At 46.1% G+C, this 17,668-nt stretch overlaps 2 protein-coding genes across 3 annotated transcripts; one reads left to right on the top strand and one right to left on the bottom strand.

Annotated features, from left to right (window-relative positions):
- Positions 1 to 6,685: 6,685 nt before the first annotated feature.
- Positions 6,686 to 12,212, bottom strand: TWNK (twinkle mtDNA helicase). Of its 2 annotated transcripts, none has more exons than XM_053389385.1 (5): positions 10,561 to 12,212; positions 9,684 to 9,924; positions 9,363 to 9,470; positions 8,643 to 8,784; positions 6,686 to 7,751 (listed from the first exon to the last, which is right to left on the bottom strand). In XM_053389385.1, exons 1-5 carry the CDS (start codon positions 11,765 to 11,767, stop codon positions 7,419 to 7,421), a joined length of 2,031 nt encoding a protein of 676 aa, XP_053245360.1. In that variant the 5' UTR covers positions 11,768 to 12,212; the 3' UTR covers positions 6,686 to 7,418. The 2 variants fall into 2 exon arrangements, with proteins under 2 accessions (XP_053245360.1, XP_053245361.1); XM_053389386.1 differs by lacking the exon at positions 6,686 to 7,751 and adding an exon at positions 7,758 to 7,857.
- Positions 12,213 to 12,612: 400 nt separating this feature from the next.
- Positions 12,613 to 15,834, top strand: MRPL43 (mitochondrial ribosomal protein L43). Its single transcript, XM_053389395.1, has 3 exons — positions 12,613 to 12,809; positions 14,705 to 14,811; positions 15,181 to 15,834. The coding sequence occupies exons 1-3, from the start codon at positions 12,679 to 12,681 to the stop codon at positions 15,408 to 15,410; spliced, it is 468 nt and encodes a 155-aa protein (XP_053245370.1). The 5' UTR covers positions 12,613 to 12,678; the 3' UTR covers positions 15,411 to 15,834.
- The last annotated feature ends 1,834 nt before the right edge of the window (positions 15,835 to 17,668 follow it).

Below are 17,668 nucleotides of genomic sequence, written 5' to 3'. Positions count from 1 at the left end.
GTTCTTAAGCCTCCCACCCGCCCACTCTCTTCTTCTTCCACCCGCCTGGAGATGGACTGCTTGGAACTCAGCTGCCAGTTTTCTGTGAGAAAGGTCCCCATGTATGTGGCTTTAACAACTGGGCAAAGATACAGCTGCTGATTTCTCCCTGCCCAGCGTCTCCCTTTCCCTTCTCTTCCCTCACAGCAGAGTTTTCTCAGGAAGGAGGGGGACGCAGCAAGCTAAGGATTCCTCCTTTGCCAGAGTAATCCCCCAATCTCTTGGGAAGTAAGGTGGGGAAAACTCCGGCATCAAATGGTTCCGCCCTGATTATCTCAGAAGTCCATTTCTGAACCAAAACCAGGGTGCCATTTCTTTATCCAGTGTCATTTGCCTTGGGCAGACCACACCTGGAGTACTGTGTCCAGTTCTGGAAACCACAATTTAAGAAAGATATTGACGAGCTGGAACATGTGCAGAGGAGGGTGACCAAGATGATCAAGGATCTGGAAACCAAGCCTTATGAGGAAGAGTTGAGGGAATTGAGTATGTTTAGCCTGGAAAAGAGGAGACTGAGAGGAAATATGGTAGCCATCTTCAAATATCTGAAGGACTGTCGCATGGAAGATGGAGCAAGCTTGTTTTCTCCTGCTCGGAAGGGTAGGACCCGAACCAATGGCTTCAAGTTACAGGAAAGGAGATTCTGAGTAAACATTGGGAAGAACTTTCTGATGGCAACAGCTGTTTGACAGTGGAACAGACTCCCTCAGAAGGTGGTGGACTCTCCTTCCTTGGAGGTTTTTAAGCAGAGGTTGGATGGTTATCTGGCATGGGTGCTTTAGTTGAGATTCCTGCATTGCAGGGGGTTGGACCAGATGACCCTTGGGGTCCTTTCCAACTCTGATTCTGTGATTTTATGATTCGATCCTAAATTCCCAGTAGCCCGACTACCAAGCATCTAGGCACATGGAGATTCTAAAACCCTAAGGCTGGCAACCATGCGCACATCAGTGGTCAAATTAAGAAACTTTATAAAGGTATAAAGGAAGAGGGGGAACAGGCAGGAAGTCAAAACAAAATACAAAATAAACCTGAGCACAGTCTGAACTAACTGTAGCCTAAAAACAACCCTTGTTCAAGTTTACTCTCAAAGAAACAGCAGGGCTGGTCAGCTTCATAAGATTGTCTTGGAACCCTAAAGCTGAAAAGGGAATGGGATTCTCTGGTGTTGAGGGGAACAAGCTGCAAAAAGCAGCCCAGCTTTTTGAAGGGTTTTTTTTGTCAGATAGGCCTCTTTTTTGCATATGAGAAAGCATAACAGGAGACACATGACAATTGTTTAGGGAAATGGAGGGCAGCTCAGGCCCTTTCTTCACATATGTGCCCTGACCTTCTCACATACATATTTTATTAAGAGCTAGAATTCTATGTACATGAGATAATCTGTCCCACATAACTCAGTACTGTTTAAGATTGGACTGCACATTGAGCCATAGGCTTTATAATACTTCAGTTCAAGTTTTCATACTAATCAGAACCAAGTCACATCTTGCAAAATTGGTATTGCTTAATCAATGCCTTTAGTAAGGAATTCTGGCTTGATCTAATGCTCAGCTCTTGCAATATCTTGCTTTAAATGCAAAAACAAACAAACCCATGGCTGGGTCAGAATTCTAGAAATGCCTCTACTGGGAAGGTAGCTGTGCTTTAGTGAAACAAACCACCTCATTAACAAGCTGGTTACTGGGAACACTTAACTGTAATCACCTTGGGATCAAAGGGACTCAAGCAGCATTAATCCAAGGACTCTAGTTTAACTGGTTTGCAGATCAAGCTGCTAGCAGCTATGGCAGATGTGTTTTGGTGTGCTCTTGCTTGTTGTGCAGAAATCTTTGTAGAGTTTCTGGAGTCCTTCCCATATCTCCCTAAGGACAAGATCCAAGAAACACAAACATTGCACCATCTTATCAACCCATTTTGCACACCTTTAACAACCATCACAGTCTGTGACCAGGATAACACCTTTCCTTTCCCCACCATTCTGTGTTCCCAGCAGTTTCTATTGAAGTTAGGTGTCGATAGTGACTGGTGCCTGATCTAAACAGCATGCCTTAAGCTCAGACGTTGGACTGGAATGAGGTACTTGGGGTGTGTTCACACTTCTGTTTACTGCGGCTCCAGTGCTGGCTTTTTAACACATGTTCACACCGCAATATCCAGAATGTGTTGTGATCCTGGACTTCTTCATGGAATGCTTCCGTTTGATGCATTGCTTCTCAAAGCAGCTTCATGCTGGCTTTTCCCCTCAGCATGTGCCTGATCCGTTTCCTTTAAGGGCATGAACACCTCTACAAAAGACTACACATCAGCCAGGCACCGTGCCTAGATGGCACCAAACCTATAAACACACCTGTTTATGGATGAGGTAAGAAATCACACACACTTCCCAATGTGAGCATTTGCAGAAATGAATTAGGCACTGACCAGTGCTGGTGTGAACAGACAGCAAGGGAATGTGTAGCGAAAAAGAACCAACAAAAAAGCATTCACTGCTCTTTAAGGTGTGAATGTGGAGATAGGATTCAAATCCCCACTGAGGCACATAAGCCAAGCCCTGGGTAACCTTGGGTTCTCTCAGCCAAATAAACCTCATAGGGGTACATGGGGGAGGGGCTCCTTGAAGGGTGTGAAAAACATGTTGTAATACAGATGGTCCAATGTTGCACAAATCACTTATTTCCTGACAGATGCAAATGTCTGGTTTGCCCACAGCTTTGGGTTAGAGAGGGTGGAAGCCTGTGATTGAATCATGCTTCAAGAGCAGCTAGCCATAGCAAAGGAAATCGCTTCCAGGCACAGCTCAGCTTCCGATGAGCCCCGTTTGAATTCCAGGCTCCAGCCTTGGTTTCAACTCAAACCACAAATCAAGAGGCAGAAGAGTTTGAAACACGCTCAGAGTCTGGTGTGCCGCTCTGTCCAGACTGTTGCAATGTGCAATGTTTGGATTCAAAATATCCCTTGCTGCCAAGTTGAAGGCTAACTGGGAACCGGGCTATTGGGTCATCCTCTCAGAGGAATAGGCCCTGCCCATGGCTCAGTGTTCAGACCCGATTCTCAGCCAGCCCTGGGCTCTTGTTCCTCTGCCTCCTTTCAGTTCCCATCATTCAGTGGCCAAGTTCTTTTCATCCTGCCCTGGTGCTGCCAGAAGCTAATTATTAAAAGCTGCAGTTGTCCAGGTCCCTTTCCATCCCTCTACAGAACAGAGGGGAATGCTCTGACTAGAACTAGGTTGAGGTATGTAGTAAAGAGTCCTTCCAGGATCAGCCACCCTCTGCTGTGGGATAAACCTTTGGAACCTGCAATTGTACAGTGTACTTCACTTCACCAAGATGGCACCCACCATACATTTTGGCCTACAATTCCCATCAGGCCCGGGCAGCCTGATGTTGGCTGGGGCCGATGGGAGTTGTTGTCCAAAACTGCTGTCAGGTACTAGGTTGATAAAGGCCAGTATGTAGGAAGGGAACAAAACCAGCACTTAAAGTTATAGGGAGGAAGCTGGAAGAGTCCCATAATAAAATCCACAAGCCCCCTCTTCTCCCCGCTGGCCTGTTTTAGACAACCGTGTCCTTCCTGTAGCCTTTCTAAGCAGGGCCCATCGCAAAAGATTAGGCTGGTTCCCTTCTGCAATTCAAACATTGACATGGAGGGAAAAGAATTGCTGCTAAGGGGAGGGGAGGAACAGTCTAAAACAACCTAGCCATAGAGAAAAGGATATTACTAGAGAAAGGTTGCACCTTCTCTCTTCACCTCACCCTGACCTGATCATACCCCCAGGCATGTAGCTTTCTGACACAAATGAGGGCAAGTGTGAGAAAACAGAGGTCTGTGTCAGACCATGAAAACAGACCCGGCACAGCTGTTTGGCAGGGTCTTTGTGCCACCAGACCCTTGCAGAGAGCCCTGAAGGAAGTTAACTTTCCTCTCATAGCAGTTAGGCCTCGTGCCAGAGACTTGACGGTGCTGATCTGGAGAGGTGCAGGACTGTCCGGCTCCAGCAATGCTTTCCAGGCTTGGCAAAGCAGAGCAACAAAATGGCACAAGAGGCCTTGGGCGCCAGAGGCATTCAACAAAATGCCAAGACTTCCTCTCCAGACCCCACATAGCTCTACACAAGAAGCGACTGAACCCTTTTATATTTCAGCAACCAGATTGACAGGGATGCCGTTTAATTCAGCAACTCTTCAGTTCAGTCAGTTTATAGTTCTCTTTGGGCTTATGCCTCCAGCAGGGGTGTTCACTGCCACTCATGATAGCCCTGGGATGGGGAATGCATGACTCTCCTGCTGCTCTTGGACGGCAACTTTGACCATCCCTAACCATTGGCCAGGCTTGCTAGGGCTGATGGGAGTTGGAGTCCAACATCACCTGGAGGACTACAGGTTAACTGTCCTTTCTGCAGCCTCTTGAATCTTCTGCTTGACCCTGCTGCTACCTCCCTTGAGCAAGCCAGTAGTGAGAGGAGCAAGGAGAAAGAACAATGGTTTACACACTTCTTGTTCTTTCCCTCTGGGAGGCGGTACCAATTGGACCCAAGGGGAAAGGTAAGCAAATAGGCAGTGGCAACCATGCTCATGAATGAGGCCCACTGACAGCACTTCGTCCAGGCCCACTCACCCACCCCAAAAAGCTGGAATTGGCACTGCTTGGACCAATGAGACAGAACTGAGAGGAAGGGGTAGAGATCACACATTGCATGCATAAGGTCCCAGCTTCAGTCCCCAGGCTCTGCAGGGAGGGCTGGGAAATATTCCTGTCTGGAGAGCTGCTGTCAGTCAGTGCAGCAGACCTCTGTTCTCCAGTGCTGGGCCCGAAATTGTTGGACTACATCAAAGCCAGTGGTCAGCAATGGTGGGAGTTGTAGTCCAACACAACATCTGGGGAACCATGGTTGAAGACAGTAGACCATGCTGGAGGTCTGATGCAGTGGAAGGCGGATTCCTAATGTTACTACAAAGTGCAGGATGGAACTCTTAAATTTCCCCATGCATTTTACCAAAATGATGTCCAACTCAAGAGTAGGCAAAAGAGATTAAAGATACAACACAGCCACGTTCATGCAAAAGGAAGTATACTTTTAAAGGTTGATGGAAGTCCATTTAAGAAACACATGGCTGCCATCCCATTAGTGGGTAATTATGCGCTCAGCATTATAACAAACTATGTGTGGACCTGCTGCTCTTTTCTATTGGCAATGGCATAAATCATCACCTTCAACTAACCCTTGATTCAACCTGGTGTCCTCCAGACATTTTGGGCTACAATTCACATCAGCCGCAGTTAGCATAGCCAATGATCAAGGAGTGCTTATAGCCTACAAATTAAGCCCTGAAACCCTAAGATCAGATGGAAAGGGTTGCTCTCGCCACACCCCTACATGTTGTCTCACAAAAACTATCACTCCCAAACATCTCCTGCATCACTTCTGCTGGTCCTTCTATGCTTCCTGAGGTCTGCTCTTATTCAGTGGTTGCTTAAATACAAGGTCAGGTTACTGGAGCAAAGGCAGAAGTAAGTATTTTCATTTGCAGGCAATGCTGATAATTACAGAAGTTCTTAACTAGCTAAAATGCAGGCCCAAATAAAAAGGGTAACAGCTGCTGAGCAACATCAGAACAGGACAAGCAGGAAAGAGGCTCAAGGTGGATTAATATACATATTTGGGTTGAGTGAGGGATCCTCTTAATTGCAAGAATAAGAACTTGGAAGGTTATGGAAGTTAGTTACCTGTTTATTATTATTATTATTATTATTATTATTAGGAAGAGTACCGTAGTTGAGCATCTATCAGGGACATTAAATCTAGGGAATCTTAGGCTAGATGATACTGCTAGTAACATCACAAATCGCCTGTTTTAGTGAACTTGCTGCTATACTCGTGTCTGCGATTTCAGAGCTCAAAGAAGCATGCCAGTGCTTGGCACGTGATGGAGGTACTGTGGGTTAGCATGGGAATATTATGTAAATCTTCCATTTGAACAGGCTGGCCTCTTGTGGACAGTATAAGGAACAGCACACATTAAGTACAAACTGTACTGTTTTTAATTTAAATAAATGACACAACATCCAACACAATGTCAATTAACCCGTAATTTCTAGAATGCATAATTTCAAATACCGTTAAAAGACAGTGTGTGCATGGCCAAACCAAATCACAGTCAGAATTAGTCTGGATTCCTGCCCCTCCGCCCCGTAAGAGTCGTTCAGTTTATTAAAGTCATAAAGGTTGAGGGAACACATTTTTACTTCCATAAGCATTTCAGCTTATGCATTGATCAGAGTCAGTTGTGAGATAGGTTTTCAAAAAGCAGCATTTCTACATGTTTATATCCTAAACAGAGGTATCTCTTGGTGCTAAAACTGAAGTGGACAAAACCCAAATCCACTCAGCCTCAAAACCAGGGAGATTGATCCAAAAGTTTGAGAGAACCATGAATGCTTTAGAAAAGGCTTTTTCAACAAAGTTGCTACTTTTCTTAATGACAGCATTTCAACAGCCCCCTTTGGAATACATTAATAGTGCGTTTTTTCCTTCAAGTAATCTCCTCTCCTGAACTCACATTAGGCTAGAACTGTAAAGTCCAGAGCCAGTATGGAACAGGCATATAAGAAATAATTTGAAGGAAGGAAGGGCATTTCAGAGCGATTTACCTTTGTGCCAACTGTTTACTCAACCTCCACAGCTAAGTGCTTTGTCAATCCCCTTTGCCGAAACCATGGCTCATTTAAATCTCAGGATTTGCTGACTCCTCCTCGGCTCAATTTAATCATTCTCACTTTAATTCCACCCCTGAGATTAGGAGAGAAAGCACAGTTCCTGTTGCAACAATTGCAATTTTAACCAGTGATTTTTACAATGCATGTGCGTACAGCAAGTGCCCTCTGATCCCATGCCAGGGATCTAACACTTTACTAGGCTGCAGCAAACCATTTTTCTGTATGCATACGAGTGCAAGAAATACACAAAACAACTTGGAAGTACTTTCAATGTTCCTTTTGATATAGTCTTCACTCTTTGCAGCTACTGAGTCCAGGCCAAGGCTAAGCCAAAGACGGCAAAACAAAGCTACTTCCCTGCACCAACAGCACAATCTCCTCTGTGTTGCACTAATGGAGCCACCCAGTAGTTGCCTCTTGGGTGGCATGAGGCAGGTATTTAAGTTTCCTCTCCAGATTATTGCTTGATTAGTAAAAGGATACTGGAAATCCTGTGACAACCCCACAGATTTGTCATACAGATTTCCAGCACATTATCCCAACGGAAAACAGGCAACCAAGCAGGAAATATCCCGCCAGTGCCTTTCTTTGCAGTCCAATGATTATTCCTATGATCAGATGTGAGGCAGTGATTTTGCTGGCTTCCAACCCTTTTCCAAGTCCTACGCTCCTCCTCCTGGTTTGATGGGCTCATCAGGAGAGGTCCCTGGGGCAGGGGCTGTGCTGCTGGGGGACTGAGACCTCTGCTTCTTCGAAGCTCCACCGGCACCTGCTGGTTTCTTGGCAGGCACACCATTGTCATCCTTTACCTTCTTCAGCTTGGCTTTGCCTTTGACGGGGGTAGAAAAGGTGAGGGATGCTTTGCTGAACTCCAGGGGAAAGACTCCCACATCCCCATCAAAGCGATTCTTGGAGACCTGTAGATAGCGCTTTCCTGGGCCTGTCACCAGCTTCCTGTCCTGCAGGATCAGCACGTTGTCGGCTTCCTGGCTGGCCTGCGCAAGAGACGCAGAGGGAAAGTTATTGTTTGAGGGGAGAAGGGGCGGCCATTTTGTACAGCATGGAATGTAGCTCAGCAGTATGAGGAGCAGCAGCCTGCAGCTAAAAAAAAAAAGCAGATTTAGAGTACATGCAATATGAATGCAATTGTACTGAATGTGATGGGTCTTAGGCCAGTCAGGTGATCTTGCTACACTTTCCCCAGGTTATCTGCACAGTTTTCCCCGCAAACAATTCGCAACAAGTTGAGACATGCAGTATTTTTCTCAGATCCTCCAGCCAGCTAAGGATCAATAACCACAATGTAGGTATCTTCATTGGATCAAAAATAATGGCACTTCTCTTTAAAAGTGAGAACGATACAATCTAATAAACGAGTAAGCACTTTAATCCCACTGACTGTAACGGGAGAAAATTAAGCACAAGTACATCAAAGGGTGCCAGCTGAAGCCGTCCTACTTCTGTCACTAGGAGTTGCTAGGCAGAAGATGGTTAAATCATCTGACTATGGGTTGTCTAGTTAGACAACCCCAAATATGCAGAAAAAATGGATTCTTATGGGCCAGACATGGGGAACCTGTGGTTCTCAAGATGCTGTTGGCCACCAACTCCTATCAGCCCCATCCACGATAACCAGGGGTGATGGAAGTGGTAGCCCAACAACATCTGAAGGTCCACAGGTTACCCATACCCACTATAGCCAGAAGGGATCAAAGGGACAGAGAATTGCATACCAGACTTAGCAATTCCAACAGCCACTATGTTAGGGATACAGAGTGGTGCAATGAACTCTTGATGGTTAAGGATAAAGTACACACACTTTGAGCTAAGCTAGAAATATAAGCTCTCCAAAGACCAAATTTGCCCACTTCCACACAAATTCTCACCTTTGCAGACCCAAAAATCGAGGCCGTCTGCAACTCCCTCTCTTCATCTTCTTTCCGGGGGTGAATGACCACAGTGACGTGGCAGCTGTTTTCTGTGGCAAACTTCCGGAAGGCACCCACTATGTAGTCTTGCACAGCAAGCCTAGAATGGCAACATGGTGGAATAAATATACCTTGTAGCAAAAGTAATTACATTAGACACATGAATGGTGAAGTACAAAGAACACAATTTGAAAAGAAAGGTTACTTGATGTTTACCTGCTAGAGAGGGGAAATGAATATTAGTAGAAGATGAAAAGAAGAACTGCACATTTTCATAGTGAGAGACACTATTTTCCTCTTGAACATGTCCCTATTTATTTATTATGTTCACTGCTTTTTATAAAGTCTCAAGGTGACTTACAAGACACTTAAAACACAGTACAACTTTTAAAATCCAAATACAGTACCATAAAATGACCACAAAAAATAAAACATAAAAATGACTAGAAGGCCTAACTGTAGTTACTGTCACTACCAAAAGAATGCTTATCTATGGTTAAGAAAGAAATTCACTCTCAGTCAGGACTACTGTTTGCACCGGCATGATTACAATTATTTTCATGTCACTATAAATAAGTGACACACCAAGTCATTTTTTAAAGAAGGTAGAGGAGAAATACAGTGTTGTAAAAAAAAAAGAGTCTAGGCCAAAGGATGAATGCATGGGGGAGAGCTTACCTGTCCACATTGAGCTGTTCCTGGCCCATCATGAACTGGAGATTGTCGATGATCACATGACTGATATCATACATGTACACAGCATGCAGCATGGTGTCTATCACTGTCCTGCATGGAAGAGACCATCACAATTACACACACATCTTTCATCATCAATCCTGAAAAAGGAGAGATTGAAATAAGGGTCACACGTGGAAATATGAACAGGAATGCGGCCTTAGCATCTGAACAACTAAAACATTGCTTCATGCCCACCACTGCATCACATCAAGAACATTAAGCCATGACATGCAGGAGGTAAGCTGCCACCCTGAACCTTACTTGATATTCTGATGCCCGTGGAAAGTCATGAAGTAGAGCGGAAGATCCTCAAACTTGTCTGCCCACTCGTCATACTTTTCCAGCTGCTCTTCCAGCCTCCCCATGGCAAACTGGGTAAGCATGATCTTGGCCAAGCGCACATTGTTGATCTCAAAGCTGCCCCACAAAGTGTTCACTCCCTGTGTGCAGAGGTCCAAGGCATATTCACTGATGAAGGTTGTCTTCCCACTGCCCGTTGGGCCTGTTCCACAGACAGGATAAAATTAATATGAGGACAGGCTGTTGCAACCTACAGGATAGATGGTTTTCACCTTGAGTTTTCATGTGTAGACCAACACGCCCTTTCTTCTGAAAGACCACCCACTTCTGATGTAAACAAAAAAACAACCCAGTTATTTAGTGGGAGTAACGGCAATCAGCATTCATGGCAAGTAGTGACATGAAAATTGGTCCAAGGCAGAAAATAGCAAAATATAGGTTAGACTCCTTACATTCCTGAAGGAAAAAACGGACAGCTCAAGAGCCACCAGATTGAGGTAGCCCAACTCTGCAACAAGTCATTGAGCTGGCAAGCAGGCATTACAACAACAACAACAAATCCAAGAACCACACAGTACTAAAGCATACTGCATCATTTTCTAATTGAAGGCTCAATAAGCCTTTGATTGTAAATGACTTGTGAATGAAAAGTCAGTCAGCTACTGGCAGTATCCTTTGAAGAGACCCTAGGGAAGACACCCAGCTGAGATTTACAAGGGAACACACACTCACACACTCTCTCTCTCTCTCTCTCTCTCTCTCTCTCTCTCACACACACACACACACACACACACACAGAGTGAATGGAGAATGAGAGTTAAAGTGCCACAAACCACACCTGTGAATACAGTGAGCTCCCCTTTTCGATGGCCCTTGAGGAGTTTGTTCAGTTCTGGAAAACGAGCCCACTTGACACCTGCCACCTGCTCCACATTGGCCAGCTCCCCAAGCACCTCTTCCCGCAGCTGGCGAAATGAAATGATGGACTTGTGGCCAGCTGGTAGAGCGGAGCGCAGAATCTTGGTGAGGTTCATGCCCTGGGTGAAAGCTTCCAGGGGCTGTAGTTGTTGGTCACTTGGCCGCACCAAAGAACAACGCTTTGGGTTCAGCTTGCGGGCAAAGAGTTTGGCAGCTTCCCAGGAGCGGAGGTCCTCCCCTAACCACAGGGTGATCCGCTTGAACTGTTCTAAGTAGGGGAGAAGGGCTGGCGGGAGGCAGGAAATCCCCCGGGGCAGGGCCAAAGTGGGTAGCCCAGTCACCTGGTGCAGCACCAATGTGTCCAGCTCACGGCCAGTCAGTACAACTTCTGTATCTCGTCGGCTGATCAGAGGCAATCCAAAGAGGTTGTGATAGGCCGCAGGGCGAGGTAGGGTGTTCTCCACATAGTGCACCATTTCCCCTTGGTGCTCAACTCCCAGAAGCTTTAACCCCTTCAGGCTGGTGCCACGGGGGCTGAACCAAGGGAAAACCAAGGTCCGCGCTGTCCGCAAGTAACGTACTCCAAACCGTTTGAGTGTGGCATTTGAGACATTGGAAATGCCGAACATAGCCTTGGCCTCCTGCGTCTCCTGCTCATCCAGCAGTTCCCAGAGAGGCAGGGCTCGTTCCCATATATGCATGGCATCTTTCCCATCTTGGTCTCTTTGCCCACTGGCCTCTTCCAGGCCACCCACAGCCATCCCTTTATGTCGCAACTCTACACTGGCCTGAAAGTCTTGCCAGTTACCTTCAGCCAATGAAGCTGTGCACAAAAAGCGGCCAGTGGTCTTGTCGATGAAGAGGCTGTAGCTATGGCGGACCTGCTGCTGCTCCTCCACAAAAATACTGGGCACGTGAAGACAACTATAGCCATCATGAAAGGGGATGCCCTGCGCCCTCAGATACTGGCGAATCTCTGTGACTGAAACTGGGGGGATCGGCCCTTCTGGGGACGGAAGCGTCTCTTTCTTGTAAGATCTGCAGGATTCGCTCCCTGCAAGGATCAGCCTGCCCCTAAGGGGCCAGTGGCTTGAAAGACTGCACAAGGAGCGGGTGAGGAACCACATTTTTTCTGTACCAGTGGCAGAAAGATGCCTGCCAAGAGCATCCTCTCAAGGCAGTAACCTTCCAGACTGGCACACTAAAAACTTCTGCTGGGAAACCTTCCCCCAAGAGCAAGCTCTCCCATATCGAGACTGCCTTATTTTACCTTGCCATAATACCTCTCCCTCCTAATCACACGAGCGCGCACACCGCCTTCGTCAGAGAAACAACCCCGTCCTCAACCATCCCCTCCTCCGTCTCGCCGCTTCCCTCCCGGCCACCCCAACCACCTCGCAGGGACTCGCCCTCTCGCCGCTTCCTCGCTCGCGGCGCAAGTCCCGCCGCATAACCCCGCTTTGCCTTGCGATGGGCAAAGAGACGGCAGCCCCAGATTTCAGCCCCCGGCAACCGGCCGCTTTGAAGGAAGCCCCGATCCGCTGCAACAAGCAGCACCTGCCCTCCCTCCCGCCCTCCTGTCACCGCGCGATGGGAGAGCTCCGCGCCTGTCTCGGATCGAGCATCATCCTTCCCCCCCACGTGCGGCTGCAGAGAGCGCGCGATCGCCGCGCCCCGGAACAACAACACAACACGGAAACGTCACTTCCGTGCGGGGATCCTGGCCTCAAACGTCGAGCCAGGCATATAGAGATAGGAAAGAATGGAGGCGTCATTCCCACCTTAGCACTTGGCGAGTGTATAATTGAGCGAGAGGCGCTTCTAAGTGCACAGACTAGCGCTGACTTTGGCTATTTCTACCAGGCAGGCAAAGAAAAGACGGGCGTAAAAAGTGACCGTCAGAGCCTTCGTAGGATTTTCCCGCCAGAGTAGCTCTAGGGCGCTAGCGCCCTCTCTGCGTCACTTCCTCCGCTGCTTCTCCTTCCGGTGAGGAGGAGAGGGAGGCGGCCAACCTGCTCCCATCCCGCTTTCATGTGCCATGACCGGCCGAGGCACCCCGAGCCGCTTCCTGGCCAGCGTCTTGAGGAACGGGGTGGGCCGCTACGTGGGGCAGCTGCAGCGCCTCACCTTGACGGTCAGCCGGGATGCGCCGAGCTCGCGGGGCGCCAGGTAGGCTGCTTCCCCCCCGCAAAGAGGTGCCGGGGCTCTGGCTTCACCGCAGCGCCCTTTGCTGGTCTCCTCCATAGAAGGGCTTCGAGCGGGGCTTGACTCTTCGGCTCTGCGCAACGCGGATGCTGCAGCCTCTCTTTGCAGTCGTGGGCCGTTGCACTCTGCCCTTCAGCTGAGAGGCTCCCAAAAACGTTTTCCCCCCCCCTGGGGTGACGCAGTGGCACGCATACCCCTAAACATTTGTGAATCTTCGTACAGTACTTTTGTCCGCTTACTGTAGTATTTATTTCCCCCGATTTGAACTATAAAAGGGTGATTTTCTTGAGTCAAAATGAGAGTGCCCCTAAACATTTTTAAAGAAAAAAAGCACTGTGTAGCACTATTGAGTTCTTATTGACTGACTGATAAGTAAAAATTTATATTGCACATTTATGATAAAGTAAGTATGGTTCAATTTAAAAAGAGACAGTCCCTGCCCCCCCCATTAAAAGGTAAAATACATGGTGCAAAAAAAGAAAGAGGGAGGAGGAGGGAAGAGGAATAGCCACTGGAATACTGTATTGACTTTCATATCTGAGCCAAGGGGGTCACTGAATTCTTACTTTTTAGGGCCTTGAAATTCAGTTTGAAGTTTCCAGGTTAGGATCGGGGCGGGGGGGGGGGAATACATGTGTGTCAGTCAGTCGGTCAAGTTTATTGCTTATAGCCAAAGGCTGCTGCAATGTATTCAATGTCATTCAATAAAATATATACTAGTTTGATACAAAACTTAAAACATTTGTATAGTCAAAACATGACCTAATCTGCACAAAACTATAAAAACTCCTTAATATAGAAATCAAAACATTAGACATTTAGCTTTATAGCTCAGAATCAAATAGGTTTTCAAGGCATATGAGAAATTGTGTGTTTTGTGGAAGAGGGTCTTTATACATCAGGTGGCTGGTACAGTGGTACCTTGGGTTACAGACTCCACTAACCCAGAAATAGTACCTCGGGTTAAGAACTTTGCTTCAGGATGAGAACAGAAATCACGCCACCGCAGCATGGCGGCAGCGGGAGGCCCCATTAGCTAAAGTGGTGCTTCAGGTTAAGAACAGTTTCAGGTTAAGAACGGACCTCCAGAACGAATTAAGTTCTTAACCCGAGGTACCACTGTATTCAGGTAGAAATATTACTGACTCATATTAATAAAGTAATGTCCAAGAGCAATAAAGATTTGACTTGGTTGATGGCTTTGAATATTTTTTCCATTCTTTTTGATTGTGATTCGCTTGCTTATTAAGAGTATGTATTTATGAAACTGAAGTCTTTGGCCTTCATGCATCTCTAGAAAGTGCCCCACTTGCTTTATATTTCTGGCATACTATAATCTGGTCATTTTCATCTGTTTTGAAAAATGTTTAAACTGCTTAAAGGGGGGGGGAACCCCTCTAAGCCATGCACATAAAACAATTATCAGTAAAACACAGATAAAATTAGCGAACATTAAAATCGCATATCCCAACTATGTGTTGGGATAGGCCTGTTGAAATAATATTTTTAGCAGGCATTTAAAACACTATAACTAGGGCCTGCCTAGTACCGTGTGTTTATACTACTAATATTTTAAATATTTGGGCTAACTGTTTTAGGTCTGTAGGTGGCTGCCAAAAGGGAATTGCATGTCCTATCTGTTGTTCTGAATTGTTTTGTATAGAATCACAGAATAGTAAATGAAGAAATATTTACCTGGCCTGCAGTTTATGTAGATTGCAATGCTGCCAAATGGGAATTATTGATGTTGAAGTCCCCCAATTGCAGATGGTGGTGGAAGCTTTTCCTGAGCTCTTCTTCAATTGTTCATAAGAACAGTTATTTAAATACCTCAATGACTCCTTTCTTTTTTGTTCTAGAGAATACATTGAAGAAAAGGTGGTGGACTTTGCCAGGCAGAACCCTGGGATTGTGTTCTACGTTGCTCCAAAGCAGTGCAGGGTCCCTACATTGACTGCTGAATACAGTAAGTATAGAAAATGCAGCTTTGCATTAGAGACATGTTAACGAGAGATTGGTGTTGTCTGTTATTGGCATTTCCTGTGAAACTTGTTCCTAAAAATCAGCGGGAAGGGTACACTCTGTCTCAACAAGGCTTCTAAGGCAACCCTCAGCAGCAACTGATGTGTGCTATCTGCTGAAAGAATTACACACCAAGGAGCTGTAAATCAGGCCTTAGTTTGTAACATTCAGGAGTAAGAGGGTGGGTGTGTGGATTTATTGAGGTTCATCAACTAAAAATCCTTGGGAATTGGGTGTAAGTGCCCAGGGAATCTTATTTCTCCAAACAGAAAAAGAATTGGTCCACATTTCATCTACCTAATTTTCTTTCTAGTGAATGGAACCGTGAAGGTAGAGTGTTTAACCAGCAAGACAGTGGATGAGATTGCAAAGGTCATCCAGAAGCTGGCAGGCCAGTCTGGCCTGGAGATCATCCGTATCCGAAAGCCTTTCCATACAGATAACCCCAGTATCCAAGGCCAGTGGCACCCATTCACAAATAAGCCCAGCAAGCTCAATGTGGAAGCTGTGGGTCAGCAGCTTCTGCAGCCCCCCAAAAACTAAATCTACAATGGTACAAACCGACCGGGGCTTTTGTGAGTGGGAATTTCTTGTATCCAGGCCAAGATCATAAAGCTACGTTGATATAATTCATCTGGAGGAAGAATATCATCCCTCTCCTGAAAGAAATGGGCTTTGAAAGGATTCCAAACTACTGTATGTTGACATGGGACAGTTTCCTACCTGATTTGTTGTGTTTTATCAGCTAAGTCACAGGCCAGCCCAGGTCAATGGTGAACAAGGCCTAGAACTGGATGGGACTGGCTCCTCCTCCTCCTCAAGAGAGTGGCAGAGACTTTAGAGGCAACTGTTCTCTACACCACCAGCTACTTGTGCTGGTAGCTTGTCTTATCCATGTTTTGTGCTGAATGTTATCCTTGGCTAATGCTACTCTTGCTAGAATTGGAAATAAATGGATGGAACTACCTGTAAGGTTCTCTGAGGGCTTTCTTGCTAATGAACATGCCTTGAGTTGCAAATGCTTAAGTCAGTAGAGGACTAATTGTGAATACCTGCCTTCACTGGAAGCTGCGAAGCCCGTGATCACTGTTTCCTAAGCCCTGTTCTAGTGTTCAACTCAAGCATGGGAGGGCTAACTGTTTGTAGAGGGCCAAGCCTGCATGTGGCACCTTAACCCATGGTGTGCCCTGCATGTCAGGCACTCGCTCTCCTTCCTCCCCCTGACTTTTGCATGTTTAGTACAAAGGTCTGGAGAGGACTTCTGATCCCAGTTATAGGAGATTTTACACAGACAAGGACCCTGCCTTGTTAGGATTTTTGATCTTGGGGAGGCTTCTAGCAATGCTCAGCTGAACATGCCTGGAAGTCCTCTTGAGGTTTTTGAGCTCAGTGAGTGAAGGTCTGAAGGGGTCTTTGAAGGTGGTGCTTGCATTTGTTCAACCTTCCCTCCTGCCTCTACATACTCATGAAAATGCCAGTAGAGGATGGTGCTGAGTTGCTCAGCAAGTCTGAGTACCTTGCCCTTGGCTGCTCCAGATGGAAGGAGGCAAGATGATAGAGGTGTTGATTCCCTACTCTGCTAGCTTTCCTTGGTGCAACATAGTGAGGTTTGGATCCTTATGCCTTCAGAGGTGGCATCTACACAACTTTAAAAGGAGAGTCATGTACTGTTCTGCTGGAAAGAGTCAGTGTTTCCTGTGCATACAGTATAGAAAGGATTAATTTGTGCTGAAATAGTGTTACTTTTGACATTCAGCCTGTGGGAAAACTACCAAACTTCATTGGCCAGCACAGAAAGAAGCAATGAGTTATCCACCCTTCCTTTGAATTAGCAAATGTATAAAAATCTCCCTGTTCACTGGAATTTCATAAGAGTCTGGGCTAGAGGTCTTTTTTGTTGTTGTTCAGATGTAGTGCCAGATATCATCTTATTTGGAGATGCTAGAAATCAAACATCATTTAGCACTGAGCTGCAGTTTGGCTAGGATATTGGAGTTGAAATTCTCATTCCTGGTTTCCAAACCATTCCGAAAACACACACAGAGAGAATTCAGGGAAGTAGAAATCAGCTGGAACTTTTCTCTAAACAAGTCTACATACCATTGTCTACATTCAGTGGCTGTTTTCCATTGCCTTTATACAAGTTGCCCCATCTCTCCTCCCTTCTATTAAATATAAATTAAAGAGAACTCTTCCTCCTTGTAAAACCCCTGCCATCTCTTAATGGAAAGCACTGGGGAATCTGAATCAATTAATTAGCAATGTTGGCAGCAAAAGAAAAAAAGCATCCGGCAGCTTGGCAGAAGCAAGTTCTCATCTGGTTCCTTTCAGAGATTTTGTCATAGATTATCAACATGCGCCAGAGTCTTGGCAGAAGAAACTACATACATGAAATGGGATTTTTACCTTGGTATAAGGGTAAGAATATGAAGCTGCCTTAAACTGAGTTAGGTCCTTGCTCTGTCTAGCCAAGTTCTGCCTATTGTGATTGCCAGGGGCTTTTGAGAATCCCAGGCAGAGGTATTTTCCGGCCCTTCTACCCCCGATCCAACAGGAGGTGATGAGGATTGAATTCGAGTTTCCCTACACACAAAGCATTTGATTTGTCATAGAGCTATGACCTGGCTTCCATAAAGGCCATACCACTAAAAAGAATAGTTTGCCATCACTTCAGCTCAGTATATTAAACTAGCGTGTAATATGGCCCTACGTACGGCCAGGGCATAATTTTGGGCATGTGCTGCCTTTGTTTACATTCCCTTTGCAGTTTGCTTGCAAAGTATGGGCCTTTTGCAACAGTT

Source organism: Podarcis raffonei, chromosome 5 (assembly GCF_027172205.1).
Source record: "Podarcis raffonei isolate rPodRaf1 chromosome 5, rPodRaf1.pri, whole genome shotgun sequence".
In the NCBI taxonomy this organism is placed as follows: Eukaryota; Metazoa; Chordata; class Lepidosauria; order Squamata; family Lacertidae; genus Podarcis; species Podarcis raffonei.
This window is presented reverse-complemented; position numbering and strand designations above follow the sequence as displayed.

Bases quoted from the DNA above. Each gene is read 5' to 3' on its own strand.
- TWNK (XM_053389385.1), bottom strand. From the start codon at position 11,767: ATGTGGTTCCTCACCCGCTCCTTGTGCAGTCTTTCAAGCCACTGGCCC. The intron at 9,925-10,560 runs GTGTGGTTTGTG...TCTGTGGAACAG, and splicing joins GGAGCTCACTGTATTCACAG to GCCCAACGGGCAGTGGGAAG. The intron at 7,752-8,642 runs GTGAGAATTTGT...TCTCTTGCGCAG, and splicing joins CGATTTTTGGGTCTGCAAAG to GCCAGCCAGGAAGCCGACAA.
- MRPL43 (XM_053389395.1), top strand. From the start codon at position 12,679: ATGACCGGCCGAGGCACCCCGAGCCGCTTCCTGGCCAGCGTCTTGAGG. The intron at 12,810-14,704 runs GTAGGCTGCTTC...TTTTTGTTCTAG, and splicing joins CCGAGCTCGCGGGGCGCCAG to AGAATACATTGAAGAAAAGG. The intron at 14,812-15,180 runs GTAAGTATAGAA...TTTTCTTTCTAG, and splicing joins TACATTGACTGCTGAATACA to TGAATGGAACCGTGAAGGTA.